This window comes from Nymphalis io, chromosome 20, assembly GCF_905147045.1.
Source record: "Nymphalis io chromosome 20, ilAglIoxx1.1, whole genome shotgun sequence".
NCBI lineage: Eukaryota > Metazoa > Arthropoda > Insecta > Lepidoptera > Nymphalidae > Nymphalis > Nymphalis io.
Genome location: NC_065907.1, coordinates 2,355,981 through 2,371,954, shown reverse-complemented (window position 1 = coordinate 2,371,954; position 15,974 = coordinate 2,355,981). Strand labels below are relative to the sequence as shown.

General features: G+C 36.2%; 1 protein-coding gene across 3 annotated transcripts in view; it reads left to right on the top strand.

Moving 5' to 3' along the window:
* The window catches only part of LOC126776471 (uncharacterized), a 63,712-nt gene extending 49,133 nt beyond the window's left edge, over positions 1 to 14,579 (top strand). For 2 of the 3 annotated variants that reach the window (XM_050499003.1, XM_050499004.1), the window contains 8 exons: positions 6,100 to 6,243; positions 6,415 to 9,542; positions 10,017 to 10,451; positions 10,743 to 10,885; positions 11,327 to 11,420; positions 12,043 to 12,146; positions 12,724 to 12,782; positions 13,182 to 14,579. In XM_050499003.1, coding sequence (XP_050354960.1) covers positions 6,155 to 6,243; positions 6,415 to 9,542; positions 10,017 to 10,451; positions 10,743 to 10,885; positions 11,327 to 11,420; positions 12,043 to 12,146; positions 12,724 to 12,782; positions 13,182 to 13,323 — 4,194 coding nt within the window. In that variant the 5' untranslated portion in view covers positions 6,100 to 6,154 and the 3' untranslated portion in view covers positions 13,324 to 14,579. Of the gene's footprint in view, positions 1 to 6,099; positions 6,244 to 6,414; positions 9,543 to 10,016; positions 10,452 to 10,742; positions 10,886 to 11,326; positions 11,421 to 12,042; positions 12,147 to 12,710; positions 12,783 to 13,181 lie in introns of all 3 variants that reach the window. The other variant, XM_050499005.1, reaches the window with a different exon arrangement.
* Positions 14,580 to 15,974: the final 1,395 nt, after the last annotated feature.

Sequence of the window (15,974 nt, the reverse complement as noted above, 5' to 3'; positions counted from 1 at the left end):
AGTTTGCACAAAGTAAAACTATATATTTACGCAATTTATTGTTGCACTTATATGCTTAAGTTGACAAATATAAATTTACAGTATATTCTGACAATATACTATCGAATATAAATAAATATATCTGAGTAGCATTGCATTCTAGATGAACCTAATGTTAATGCTATTGCTTTGTTTAGAAAACCGCCGGAGACTTCTATTCTTGGCGCGGTGATTCTGTGTGAACACACGCCTTTACAGATAATTCACATTGACGGCTATAAATCTTTCTGGATCCCCTTTATTTTATCTAAACAACTTGACTAAGTGAAGAAATAAATGGATTACAAATATATAAAGAATATATGACATATATATACATATCTCAAATAATATTATAATTGCGAAAGTTAAGTGTTAGTTATGATTTCACCTCTTAAATATTCTTACTAAGCGATCATCATGAAATTTTGCATGCGCTTTGTTAGGGCTACCTAATGTACCTTACGTGGCGAACTCACCGTGTTTACTCACTCTTTCTGTCATTATTGATTTGACATTCGATAGAAGAAAACAGCATTGCTTAACTGATCACCATCTAAACCACGGAGCATTACACCCTCGGCGTATTTGGCACGCGCACGATGTATGCTCGCGGGGAGCACTCGGAGCCTCGCTTTGAACTCGCTCGCAAATCAACAGCGTGATATATCCCTTATTGATAACAATACCGTATTTAATTTTCATCTGTATTTACTCGTTTCGTTGTTATTATTTTTGTTTCCAATTCTGTTTCGATTTCCAAACACTGGTATAAAACAATGTACATTTCTATTTATTATTTTAGTACACATAAAAGTGTCGGACACGTCGCAACGCGTGTTCTTGACACATGCAAAGCAGCTGTCGAATTGTCTCGTTATAATTTAAGTTATAACTGAGTATGATTATAGTAAATTTTAACTGTTACAGTTTCACTTAAATCGCTTTGATTTGCTATTTATGGCCGGAAAATTGTTTTGTTCATCATTGTAAGTGGGTAGCGAGCGGGAGACTTCTGGTCGAGTGCCAGACGACCTACAAAAAAACGGTATGGTCTGTGGATTTCGGAATTAGGACTTATTTTGCTATGTGAGACCGGCCACGGATGATCATAGCCATAGCTATATATACCATAGTCAGGGCTTAATCGGCTAGGAGAATCCTCTCTATATTGAACAGGAGTATGTTAACCTTATTATAATAATAAGGAAAGTTTGTTTCATTGTTTGTTACGTTTCGCGTCGTATCTACTGAACCGTTCATCATGAATTTTTTTAATACTTCATAGTTAAATATTATATTTAAATATGTGTATTGTTCACCATCAAGTACGAGATAATGTATAAACTTAAATAAATCACCTTAATATTCAGTGATCTGGATTTGAACCCATAGTGTTCGGTTAAGATTCACGTATTCTAACCACGGGGCCAACTCTGCTTTACGAACTACGAGTATCGGTCCCATTTGAATAAATCTCTTTGCTTTAGAAAGTCAGTTTAATAATAAATGTTAAAGGATATTACTTCACGCTAACATTACAAGAACAGAGATAGCCCAGTGCTTCAAACGCGTGAATCCTTACCAATGATTAAGAGTTCAAACCCAGGCAAGCACCACTAACATTATTTGTGCTTAATTTGTGTTTAAAATTCATCTCGTCTTAGGTGAAGGAAATCATCGAGAGAAAACCAGCATGTGTCTAATTTCTCTGAAATTCTGCTAAACGTATATCAACCCGCATCAGAGCAGCTTTCTAGAAAAAACTGCAAAGCACCACAAAAGAGAGAGGTTTTAGTCCAGCAGTAGAACGTTCAGAGTTGTTCCTTTATTTAATGACCATAAGTAGCTAAGCAATACCCAAATGTTGACCAAGCGTCGGCAAATTGTATAAAACAAGAATATTTGAACCAATTTAATGATGCAACACCACGGAGCATACAGTAATCAAAACAATGTGTTTGAAAAAAAACACTTGAACTGTAAATAAAATCAGTTTATATATTGCTTAGAAAATCTTTCTTTTATCTGAAGTCTTTTGATTTTTCAACTTTCCTCATTACTATTATTTTTTATTACCGTTTGAAATCTTTGTCTTAAAGTTCAATTCGCACGCAATGTGTTTGTAACCATACATACCATTTCTGTAAACATGCAATATTTTTTCTTAATGTTTTAATCTTAAAAGTTGAGTACTTAACTGTTCCATTCTAGACAAAATAATCTTAGTTGATTTCATACATAATACAAAATAACCTCATGAAATATATTCGATAGGTCTTTGTCCGTATCCGTAACAGCCTGTGAATGTCCCACTGCTGGGCTAAAGGCCTCCTCTCCTCTTTTTGAGGAGAAGGTTTGGAGCTTATTCCACCACGCTGCTCCAATGCGGGTTGGTAGAATTCACATGTGGCAGAATTTCAGTGAAATTAGACACATGCAGGTTTCCTCACGATGTTTTCCTTCACCGTAAAGCACGAGATGAATTATAATCACAAATTAAGCACATGAAAATTCAGTGGTGCTTGCCCGGGTTTGAACCCACGATCATCGGTTAAGATTCACGCGTTCTTACCACTGGGCCATCTCGGCTTAATAGGTCTTTGTGCAAGCTCTCAACTCAACAAATATTCTACCGCCAAACAGCAATACTTAGTATTGTTGTGTTCCGGTTTGTAAGATAAATAAGCCAGTGCAATTGGCACAAGGGACATAACATCTTAATTTCCAAGGTTGGTGGCGTATTGGCAATGTAAGGAATAGATAATATTCCTTGCTAATGTCTATCTATGGGCCTACCTATTTAATTTATATGAAAAAAAAAAAACTTTGTGTTTGGCCGGGTTTGTCTTCTAACTCGGCTATTTACTTACTTTCTATTATTATAAATAAAGAAATGTATTTTAATTGTCCCAGTGAAATCTCGAAGATATCAATGAAGCGCTTATATATATTTTTTATGTTAATTCAAGCGCATACTTAGCATGTTTTCTACGACTCGCTCTGCTTCCCGCCATATCGTCTTCGGCGAGTTTCCATGAATTATGTATTCAATTTTCCAACATGATACTCATTGGCGAACGCACATACATACTTTACTTTATACTTTATTGTACACCACAAAGAGAAAAAATACAAAACATGGATACAGTCTAAATAAACGTAGCATACAATTTTGGTGATCTTATCGCTACATAGCGATCTCTTCCAGGCAACCAACGGTGTAAGTAATATTTCAATAGAATTGAATACTAATCAAATTGGAATTAAAAGTAATTGTCTCACAAATCACAAGTCTTCCTAAAAGTACGGACATATTGTACATATTATTATAATCTTTATTCATAATTGAGATTAGATATAATAATAATATAGAATAATATAGAAGTTGAATACACCAATTTTTTTTCTATAAATTTTGTAATGCGTATTTTGTTTTTTTTTTTATTTTAATTATATATATTTATAACAAATAGAAATAAAGTTTTTGTAATTATTTATAATTTACATACAACTATGTTTCTTATTAAAAAAAGCCGAGATGGCCTAGTGGTTTGAACGCGTGAATCTTAACCGATGATCGTGGGTTCAAACCCGGGCAAGCACCACTGAATTTTCATGTGCTTAATTTGTGCTTATAATTCATCTCGTGCTTGACGGTGAAGGAAAACATCGTGAGGAAACCTGCATGTGTCTAATTTCATTGAAATTCTGCCACACGTGCATTCTACCGACCCGCATTGGAGCAGCGCGGCGGAATAAGCTCCAAACTTTCTCCTCAAAAGGGAGAGGAGGTCTTAGCCCAGCAGTGGGACATTAACAGGCTGTTACTATATTACTATGTTTCTTATTTATCATTATAATAGAATGTGATTATAATATGAGGTGTCAGGGATGTAAGGAAAATCAATTTTTTTTGAAATTTGATTTGTACAAATTGTAATATTCAACTACTATGCTCAATCTCTATTATGGAATAAATATTGTACAACTAACTAATACTTTATATTGCATTACGGTGATTTAGCAATGGCCGTGCTATCATAGAGCAAGGCGGTTAGCACCAGGGTCAAGGTGAAGGGCTCCTTGGGGCGACATATAAAATAGATTATATTTCCACTAGCAAAACGAAATTTTATATATTTTTGCATATCAAATGGGTTATAAAATTAGCAGCGTGTTGTTGTAAGATTAAACATTAGCACGTTTAATATGAGCAATGAATACCAACACATGCCTATCTGCTTTCAAAAATAGAATATACTTTTATTATGTTTTCAAGCGATTCTTTCTGCGCCGTAAATTAAGAAGACCTTGAAAAGCCCTTACGAATTTTTAATATCCGTTATATCGTCGATTAAATAGTTATTCATGTGGTGGTGGGTATTAAAGTGGTGTTAGATATTATTTTATTAAGATCGTTTCTAGAGATAAAATCTGACCGCCTAAACAGTAACTAATTTCAGGCAAAGGCCTATTCTACACATATACATGTAAGAAGTATTTTACATTACATCATACATTTTTTTAATTTTATTCGAGACCAAGTACTGCACGAGTAATTACTTCATCAAACGTTTTATTTATTCAACTAAAACCTTTTTGTATTTTCCTCTTTATAAAATGTTTATGACATAGAATTTCTGGGTTAAACACATGACACATAATTTACTAGCCACATTCCCGAGAAGCGTTGCAATGCCTCATCACGTAAGCCTAAAATATTATCCGTTCTCAACTGTTTTTTTTTTCATAACAGTGCCTACCTAAGGCGGTCAGGCAAATGCCACCTGATGGTAAATGGTCAGCAATATAGGTGCCGCAAGAAATACTAACCATTCGTTAGATCGCCAATGCGGCAACAATCTTGGGAACTAATATGCTTGTCCCTTGTGCCTGAACTTTCACTAACTCACTCACACTTCCAGACGGAATACAACAATATCAACATTGCTGCTTACCGGTAGAATATGTGATAAGTGGGAAGTACACCTACCCAGACGCTTGCACAAAGCTACCATCAAGTAAAATTATTTAATGTATTGTACAAACAAATTATCATGGTGATCGTCTGAACGGTATATAAATTAAGGACCTTCAGCACCATCTAATGGTGAATTTCAATAAAGTGGATAGTGTAAAATCCTACTCCATGAAAATAGGATATTTGGGTAATTGGGTCAAACCTTGTCAGTCTATAAACTCGCAGATATACTAATATGCATCTATACTGATATTATAAATGTGAAAGATAACTCTATTTGTCTGTATGTAATGGTTTCACGGCTTAATCATTGAACCGATTTTGATGAAATTCAATATGAAGTAAGCTTGAAGCCCAAGGATGTAGGCTATTTTTTATATCTAAAATTTTCCCCACACCCTCGCTAACATGCAGCGAAGCCGTGAGCGTGAACTAGTTTTTCCTATATATAGGAATATTCCAAATATGCTTATTGTTTTTCGTATTCTGCGTATTGTTGTTCATGTAATTGGATTGAAGCTTTGTAGAGTCGTTGGTATGTGCGTGTATATTGATTTATATAAAAAAAAAAAAAAATTAAATTACTTCATCTCCCTGTCTCATTGAACCCAATCCCTTGTGTTTGCGTGACGAGTGTGCTATATTACGCGTTGCTGTGTTTTTGTATTATATTATTATAATATGCATGTATGTTTATTTTATTAACTCTTGTTTTTATTTATTTTTATCTATATTTATGGGATTTCTTTAATAAAAATATTATTAGTCGTTTTTTTCACATATAAAATAAAAAAAAAACATAATAAACATTACAAATTTATAGCAAAAACACGCCGTCTAAAAGATTGTCCTGTGGTCATTGTACCGAAGATGCTGGCACTGTTGCCTCTCTGCATCGCTAGACTCAGCCTTAGGGCTCAATAAGCGCTAGCTTTTGCGTCACCAGAAGTGTGAATTATTTAATTAATTATCAACTTTAATAACGATCAATTTCGGTGTTCCGCATTTATCGAACTACATGTGATGTTCACGCATTGTTATTATACGGAATTTTAAAAGTAATATAATATATAAATAAATTTATTTTGTGATTTCAGGAAAGCGGTAAGCGACGATTCGTGCGGTTCTTGCGAGCGGACAAGTGCAAAGAAGATGTGGGGGAACGAACTACCGGCACGCGCCGCTGCTTCACCTGGACTGCTGCGCCGGCGGTATTCCATGCCGGAAACAATCATGAGAAAGTAAGTATACTACTATGTTTAATTTTAATACTTTGATTGTTATTGAATAGAAGTTTCACTCGCATTCATTCCTTTTAATGTAATATTTGCTATTCTCTCATACAAGTACTTTGATTCTGAAATTTCTAATTAAATATTTATCCCTTAATAACCAATTTGTTGCTATTACAGATATAGGCTGGCTCAGCAGAGATCTGAGGCTGAAGGTGATGAAGGAGGACGGTGGAGCGCTTCCGGAACAGCAGCTGGAACGAGAAGTTCGTGTGCTTGGTGCGGTGCACGAGCTGGTGGTGCGCGGCGTGAAAGGGAACATATGCGAAAATCCGCCTTACTACGGCTATGGGGTAGAGCTGGTGCATCTCCAGCTCGAGCTTGTCCCTGTGTCCCCTGTGCTCAATTCGGCACACGTTCACTCGACGCGTCGCATACTGAATTACATACTTCACCAAGACGTCTGAGACTAGATTCCTCTCGTGATCGCCATTCCGACTGCTCATCAAGTTCTCCAGCTAGAGCCGCATCCTCTTGTACCGACCCTGTTCCAGACTCAGCGATTGCCAGGGAAATATCACCAAGACGTTCCTGTAGTGGAGATAAGACACGATTAGTTTGTACTCCTCTCGACAGTCCCATTCTATCTGTCGAGGTCACTGACCGTTCTCTTACGGATTCATCTGACGCATTTACTACATCTATGCCAACAATGAAAGAAGTCGCGTTCAGAAATCCCGAACCGTACATTCATGTTTCAACAAGTGAGCACATAGACGGTCGAGTGAGCGAAAGATCAGTTAGTGCTGAAAACGAAGAAAGCAATGTTGTCCCATATAATAAACCACTAACTTTAGAGACGCCGCCTTATGATATCTTAGAAATCGTTGTATCTGAAACATTAGACGTAAGACCAGCACCAGTAATAAAGAGCAGTTCACCTGAAAAATTACTACCACAGACATATAGAAGTCAAATATCTAATTACAAAAAGTCTAACATAGATATAGATGAGTACGTGTCTAACATCCTGGTTGAGAGTTTAAATTCCTTGACCGATCAGCTAGAGTCAATGAACGCATCAATTGGAAGTGACCGGAAGATGAGCATCGTTGAAAAAGAAATAAAAGTAAAACTACAGAACACCGGTGTTAATACAATTGTTCACTTAAGCCCCACGTCTAACAATCAAATCATATTTGGTAATGAGGAGCTTTACGAGAGTGATGGAAAGCGGGACAATTGCAATAATCCACGTGACTCGTGTAGTATGAATATTCGCGATGAAGTACTCAGTGTTGAAACTAATAACAATGTAACTTCCGCTGATAGCATGCGACACGAAGGGTCTACAAACCATCATAATCAGTCTAAATCTGAGAGTTTTTTGAACATACCAAATGAAACTGTAAACAAAGCAGTCTTACAACAGATACAGAAACTTTTTCAAGAAGAGCTTCAGAGTATTGAGCCTGATATTCATTCGCCAGATGGAAAACGGCCTGGAATATCGCACATTGAAATTTCAAATGTTGATGTATTTATAGAAAACAATGATAGTTCCTTTCAAAACACTGAGACAATTGAAATGCATACAACAAGAAATTCAGCAGGTGTTAAAGTATTAGGAGGGGTTGTTTCTGGTAATTATTATCAGGAAGTGGATGACAATGCTATTGTACCCCGATTTTCTGCATTTCCACACACCGAGTCGATGGAAGTCAATACATCTTCTTCCGAAGATGCTGATCTTTTGGGTTCCGAGTGTACAAGCCTTGTTGACAGTCTAGATGATCCAAATTCCCCACGATCAATACTTTTAAGAAGATCCTTTAATAACAACAAAAGAAGTGAACTTGTGCGATCTGCTATAGATGTCTTAGATTTACTCCCTGAAAATGCAAATCAAACTGTATCTCCTAAAGAAAAGGGGGAATCATTCTTTATAAGAATAAAAGATGATGACTGCGACTGTGAAAAAGAGAATATCGTTGTAGCTGACCATATGCCTGAAACTATAAAACAGAGATTATACCGTCGCCATAGAAAGCGACAAATGCGCATGGAATGTGCGCGTCGTAGTAAAGTGAAGCAATTAAAACGAGACATTGAAACTCAAAATCGTCAAGAACATTATAAATCTAAGAAAGAAGTTGAAAAAGAATGTATGATTATAATAAATGCAATTATAGATGATGTTATTGCGAAGATAGCCCAAGATGAATACAAATGTATGCGTATCAGTCAACGGTCAAATAAATTACTCGCTACAAAATCGGATGAAAACTTATTGAAAAAACAGTGGAAGAAAGATAGTAAAAATAATAATAACCGAAATGGCCGGAAATTAGTCAAGAATATAGTTTCCCATTCGTGCTCAGATAATCTCGATATAGACCATAAAAAAAGTGAAAGACTCATACGAGGCAAACTCTCACTTCAAACACATCCAACAGTTTCATCAGATGAAAGTGGACCAAAGCGAATATACCAAAAATCTGAGATACATGATGGTAACAAATGTATAGAAATACTTGAAATAATTGAGTACGTGAACAGTTCGCAAAATTCTGATACGACCACTTCAGATGAAAATCATAACTTAAATTCGAGAAATAGAAAATCAAGAATTCCGGTTCCCGTTAACGAGAAAGTTCAAAGGCTATCTGAAGGCAACACGCAAAGAAATAACAAAAGTAACGGCAGTAGAAGAGCTCCACCGATTCTCTCGCGAGAGAGAAACGGCAAACCGAGCCATCTGCTAGCTAATATGTTACTCGAGGCGCTTGGAGACGAAATTCTCACGGATGTTCAAGACGTACCCACGCGCCGCGCTTCCGTGCCTTGCGAATCACGTGCTCGCTCAAATTCATTACGCTTTAAAAATGTATTCGACATAATACCTGAAGAGAAAAGCAGCCTCAGTATAGAATCGACAGGTGATGAATCCGCTTACAACCGTCGAGCGTCAGCTCCGAGTCTTAGTGACGGCTTATATTCGACCGATCAGGAAGAAAAGAGAATAAAACCGACTGAATCCCAATACTACGATAATAGAGGAGTGTCTAGTGAGTTAAGAGCAGAGATGAAAAGTACAGGGACGTCGCCAATGCAGGAGGCGTACCGCGCAGTACATGTAAATGTGGGGGCGATGACGTCACCAATTCGCAAATCGGCCTGTACGAGTCCTATTCGAATAGCGAGTTCTGAAGCGCGCGAACGAGTTCACTGTCAGCAGGCGAGCCGCAAAAACCTTTCGCAACCCAAGCTCGTCAAGCGGGCGCCGGCACAGAGGCACGAGGAGGAAGGTATCGCGCGCACGCTTGCACCGCCGCTGTTATCCCACCGCACTGCTTTACCATCTCTGTAGTAACTCCGAACGACTGGACTATTCCGGAGTTTTAGTATTTAATAGTTTACTTCATTGTTATACTGAATCAGATTTATATTAGCGATATCCTGAAAAGGTTGAATTTACTAAATTATATTATTATATTAAAGGTAAAAAAAAAATATTGTTATTGTAAATTGATTTCGATATCACTAACCTTAAATCTTTAGAAATTGTTATATTACATGTTATATTGTTAGCAATAAACTTATGGATCCACGAACACTCGTTGTAATGACACTTGTAATACGATTATAAAAATATCACAGTATTTCGAGAGGCACGCGAGCACGTTATCGTTTATGTAGTACATAGTATATAATACAGTATATTTATGATCGAAATCTAATAAAACATATGAAAACTGGACGTTCGTTTTATTTATGCGAAGGTTCTACCGTCAGGCGGAAGTCGATCTCGTCGCAGTGCGAGCCGACCCGTCGGTTACGAGGCGGTCACAGCGAAAGAGAAACTATTCCCTCAATATTTCGCCTCAAGCGAGGCAAAAAGGACGAGGGAAGTCTCGGCTCGAACTCGCTCTCCGAGAGACGATCTTCTGAAGAGATCTCGTCACTGGGTGATAAGGAGCGCCGAAAGGAGCGCTTGAAAGTTAGAAATTTGCTGGGCGCGACCGGCAGAGAAAAACGGGGCAAGAGTCAGGTGAGGGTGGAAGATGAGAGGAGACAGAGGGGAGGGTGTGGGAGGCGTGAAGGAGAGGACGGAGAAGAGGGGTGGAGCTCGAGTGAGTCGAGTGGCAGTCTGCTTTGCTCGCTGGCGCCCGCTTGGCTCACAGCGCGCCGCAGACGACGACGCGCTGCCCCTCCAGGTTCTGACCTTTATATCTTAATAAAAGCTGTAGATCACACATGTTAAAAAATAATACTTAGTATGCTTCACCAATCATTCAAAGTTACGATATACGCTTCTAAACACAATATATCTTTCTATCTATTAACAGTATCTTAAATGTATTGTTTTCAATGTAGAATTAAGGTTTGATAAAATCTAAATAAATGAACAATGTGATTAATATGTATTATTTTTTTTTTTTTTATTTTTTTTTTTTTTTATGTATGTGTAATATATATCACGTAAAAAAATCGTAAATATTTCGTAGGCGAGTGGGCGGTGACTGTCGCAGGTTCGTGTCCGGCCGCGTTACCCAATGATGTCGAGATGCGCCTGCGCTTCCCGGATCCACGGCGACGTAACTCCGTTCTATCTGAGCAGACACCGCGCCCCCCACCCTGCGCACGCGCTGTAAGATAATTTTCGAATCATAGATTAAATTTTAACTATTGAAAACAGTAATTTATACGAAATACTCTTATATTAAAAATATCCTTCATTTTATTGATAAATTAAAATTATTGCAACCTTAAAATTTGGTACCGTTTCATAGAAACATATATATAACATAGAAAAGTCTAAAATATGTCTGTCTGTAATGCTTAACTGCGTATCGCATAAAAACTACGAAGAATATTTTGAAATGTTAGTTACACTTAGGTATCCCTTGGCTATTCAAGTAATATGTTTATGAAAAAATATGAAATATATATTTAATATTTTGTATTATTATCGTACATTTGATTTTTAATATATTAATAAGACTATTTAGAAGATTTATTATAATAATATTATTAAAAAAGTTAAATGAATTTGGTATTTAAGAATAAATTATTACGCGATTGATTGCAGGTTGATTGCGGCGCGCAATGCACGCAGGGACACACGCGCCGCTCACTCGATGATGCAGGCAGACTCACGCTTACCGTTAAAAAGGAGGCTTCGGGTAACTATATTTTCAATTTGATTTATTCAAGCAAACGTACATATGTGTACTTCATTAAGAACTTGTTACGAGCTACGAACTACGCTAAGCCGGAACTAGCTGTCAACATACCACAGGTGGTATGACGTGACTAATTTTTATTAAAACTAAAACTGACAATATTCTTAAGTATAATCAGTTCTTCATAGTGGGATACAATAAAACAAACACACGCTCATACAAACAGTTAAATATACATTTTTACTTGGTGGTATGGCTTTGTGCTAGCCCATCTGGGTAGGTACCACCAACTCATCAGATGTTACCGCCAAAAAGCAATACTTAGTAAGCCAGTACAACAACAGACATCTTAGTTTTTTCTTCATTCACTTTCAAAGTGCATTACTTACATTTCTTTTTAATATCTCGTACCAGGAGACTATAAAAGCCAAGTAGTATCTCTGAATTGCACGAATATTAATTGATATGTAGGCAACTTTAAAATAATATGAAATTTAATAGGAATTCAAAGATAAAAAGCGTCAAAGCTTCGAAAATAATTCTCCAAAGGTGGTTGGTAAAATACATAAAATCTATCATCACGTAAAATACAACATTACAAAATCATTTTTTTAAATTTCAGACTCTTCAATAGTAGCGTCGAAGAGTGTGAATAAGTCATCCGAGATGCTGCCTGATCTCCACACGTACCGCGCTTCACGGAGCAAAACGAGAAGCTCTGTGAAGGTAAAGCTGCGGCTAAAACGATAACATTCTTACCTTATTATGGTCGCCTGGTATAAAGACTACGTTTTGTTATTCTACCAACAGCAATACTTGTTTGTTTGTTTGTTTGTTATGTTTGAAAGGTAATTAATTAAATTGACCCATTGCAATTACCGGCGCAGGGGACCATAATATTTGAGTTGCAAAATTCGATGTAAGGGGGTTATTGTTTCTGCCAGTCTGCCTGCCTTACAAAAAAGTCCTAATAAGAAAATACATCACAAATCATAATTTTTGAATCAACCCGTCGACTTTAAAAAAGGAGTTATGTTTGACACTTGTATGTACTTGTTTGCTCATTATACGAAAAGGGCTAGACCGATTTGGATGTTATAAAATTTGATTTATTGAGCTATGTCGCCGTCGTTAGATAGGATTGTGTTAAAATCAAAACGTACAAGGGGTAGATTTTTCCAGAGACATTAAAATAGTAATATTTATAATAAGTTCTTATATCTCTCGTGTAACATTTATTTCCATAAATATATATTTTAATAATGTAAGCATATTATTTACATCAAGAAGGCCGTCGTTACAGACGCGGCAGGGGTACTCCCTACATTGCTGGCTTCCAGAAGAAGATCATACGCCGATAAGGTAAATACAGTAAAACAGCCCGTAAATGTATGGACAGAAGAAAGAAAATAGCTTGCAGGAAGTTCATCCGTCACTTGCATTTTTCACGATGGTTTCCTGCACCGCAAACACAAATTAAGCAAGTGCTAACTTGTGGCGCATGCCTGGATTAGAATCCTTATCCAAATATTCTATTCAATAGACTTTTCTGTTTATTATCGATAAGACAAATACTAAATATTTTTAATTCATTCACATTAAAACGAATATCAATTATTTTTACTATTATATTCCATAAAAAATAAAATAAACAATTATATACATTGTGAAAATTCTCGAATTCTTTAACAGAATGAAGCTCCGTCTCGTGTTAAATAACGTACTTGGAAGTTTTTTTTTAAATACATTAGTGTTTTACAGAGCACGTAACGGCCTGGCCGTGGAGGGCAGCGCCATTGTGCCGCGACGAAAGCCCCGCGCGCCATCTATGAGCGAACGTGATCTCACTCGCACGCAGCCGGCCAGACACCATCTACCGTTGAATTTACGAAACATTTTCTAGTACGTGTAAAAGTAGCTTTAACAACATCTGTCATCATTAGAAACAATTATCAAAACGCATTGACGACACTATTCGGCGTAAGCAGACAAAATGGCGTTCCTATAAAGTTTATAACGAGACTATTATTTAATTGAACTGAGAGCTCTTTCGACCGTTGTTTATAACCGTCTAGGCGGGTCACCGGCACTGCTAATTTGAATAAGTGCATCCGCCAGGCGGGTATGCTGACGTTACTTTAAGTCAAGTACTAATTCGTTGCTAATTTGAGCGGTACTTTTGTTTGAGAATGTGTAATCGTACTATTTTAAAGTGCAATTGAACACGGAACAAAATAAAATAAATATTGTCGATTTTTAATGTCTCTTTAAAGCTAAGACTGATTTCTATAATGCCTGTCATGTATATTATAAGCAAATTTAACTCTAAAAAGCTTTAGAATTGTCTATGAATATTGATCTTAACTAATATATGAATGCAAAGTTCAATGAACAGAGAGAAAATGAAAACCGCAATAAGCGCCGTCACAGTACATGCACTAAATATATTAATAAATAGTTTTCTCTCGCGGCTTCGTGTGACTCGCGTGTTATGGGAAAGGACAGGTGCTAGGTTTGAAAAAACTATCTACTTCCTTTGGGTTCAAGCTTGCTTTATACCAAATTTCATGAAATTCGGCTTATTCGTGAAAACGTAACAGTCACTTTCGCATAATATATAACATTAATACCTCGTTTTGTGAATTGAGTGCCCCGTTGGTCTAGTGGTTTGATATAAGACCGCAGAACCGGAGGTCCTGGGTTCAATTCCCAGGTCGGGCCAATAAAAAGTAATTGGGTTTTTCTGTCAGAAAATTCTCAGTAGCAGCCCGGAGTCTGGAAGTTGGAAGTGTGTACACTCCCGTGCCTCGGAAAGCACGCAAAGCCGTTGGTCCTGAGCTTGAACTCTTTCAGATCGTGTCGGATTGCCGTCTCATCTGATTATGAGAGTTATGGAATAGAGAGTGCACTCGTGAATGCGCAAACACTTGTGCACAATAATATCTCCTGCGCAGTTGGCTATTCTCTCTTGAGATTGGCCGCCGTGGCTGAAATCGTTCCGGAGGACATTAACATAAATTCAGATTATAAAAGTTTCCATTTTGTCTCCTACGTTTCGAGACGTCAATGCGACAAGATACGATTAGTCATAATTATTATAAAAGGTTAAGATTGTATTCGATGAGGATTTAATTTTATTAATATTCTTTTTTGTATTAAATTTAACATTCGTTATAGATGCTAGTATAAATATATTAATAAAAAAAAAAAAACTTAACTTGTACTTTTTTCTCTATAAAGACAACATCGTTTTGTAAATTCCATATAAGTATTCCAAAATTATATTTTGTATTAATTTTATTTAAAAAAACATGCTTATATTTTTTTAATTGCCCAATTTGTTTACTATTTAAAATAAAATTAAAAAAACAACTTCCATTACTCCGTCCACAGTCTAAAACAATTTTTAATCTGTGACAAATTTTAAGAGACATGTCAAAGAATTTGATTTAAAAGTTAATTCAATAAAGCACTTAAATTAATCTTGGACTTTTGTATGTTATATGAAAAAAAAAAACTTAACATTTACTCAAAACTGTTTTAGCTACATTCAAAACGATGTTAGGGAGACTGAATTTTTTTTGCTGGTTCTTTCATACAAATAAAGGGTACAAAATATTTTTGCATAATTAAGCTATATAGAAAAAAAATGTTTGACAGGATTATAATGCCATGTTACCAATATTATAATTTACTTATTGATTTGAAAGAAATAAATAAAGTAGTGAAATTATGAATATTTTTTTGCTTTTTATATCTTATCCTTGCATCTTGGCTCAGGACATGGTTAAGTGGTTGGATAAAAAGCTTTATATCTTTTTAATATTTTGACGAGCCGGTTAGCGTGGTTGGTAGATACTTGCCTTTCACGCCGAAGATTGTGGGTTCGATTCCCACCCAGGACAGAGATTTGTGTGCATGAACATTTCTGTTTGTCCTGAGTCTGGGTGTAATAATCTATATAAGTATGTATTTACACAGGAAAAGTAGTATATCAGTTGTGTGGTTTCCAGAGTACAAGCTTTTTACAAGCTTAATTTGGGAAAAGATGGCCGTGTGTGAAAAACGTCCCAGGATATTATTATTATAATATAGTCAGGTGGGCCACATGATGGTAAGTGGTCACCAACCCCATTGAAATTGGCACCGTAAGAAATATTAACCATTCTTCATGTCACCAATGCTCCACCAACCCCCTTGCAATGTTATGCCCCTTTTTCTTGAAGTTAAACTGGTTCACTCACCCTCCTAACCTGAACACAACAATATTACACATTGCTGTTTGGTGGTAGATTATGTGATGAGAGGGAGCTATTTATCTAGACGGGCTACACAAAACCTTACCATTAAGTAATTATGATAAAATGATAAGCATTGAAATTTAATAATAAATAATGATTTAAATTATCGTGTATATTTATTATAATAATTATTTTATTCTAGTATTAGGAATACTGCAAATATTCCTAATACCTACCAAATGCAAATAAATGGTAATCAATTTATTTTACTATTTTACATTGCCACACACTACTACTGTTTATGTATGTTATA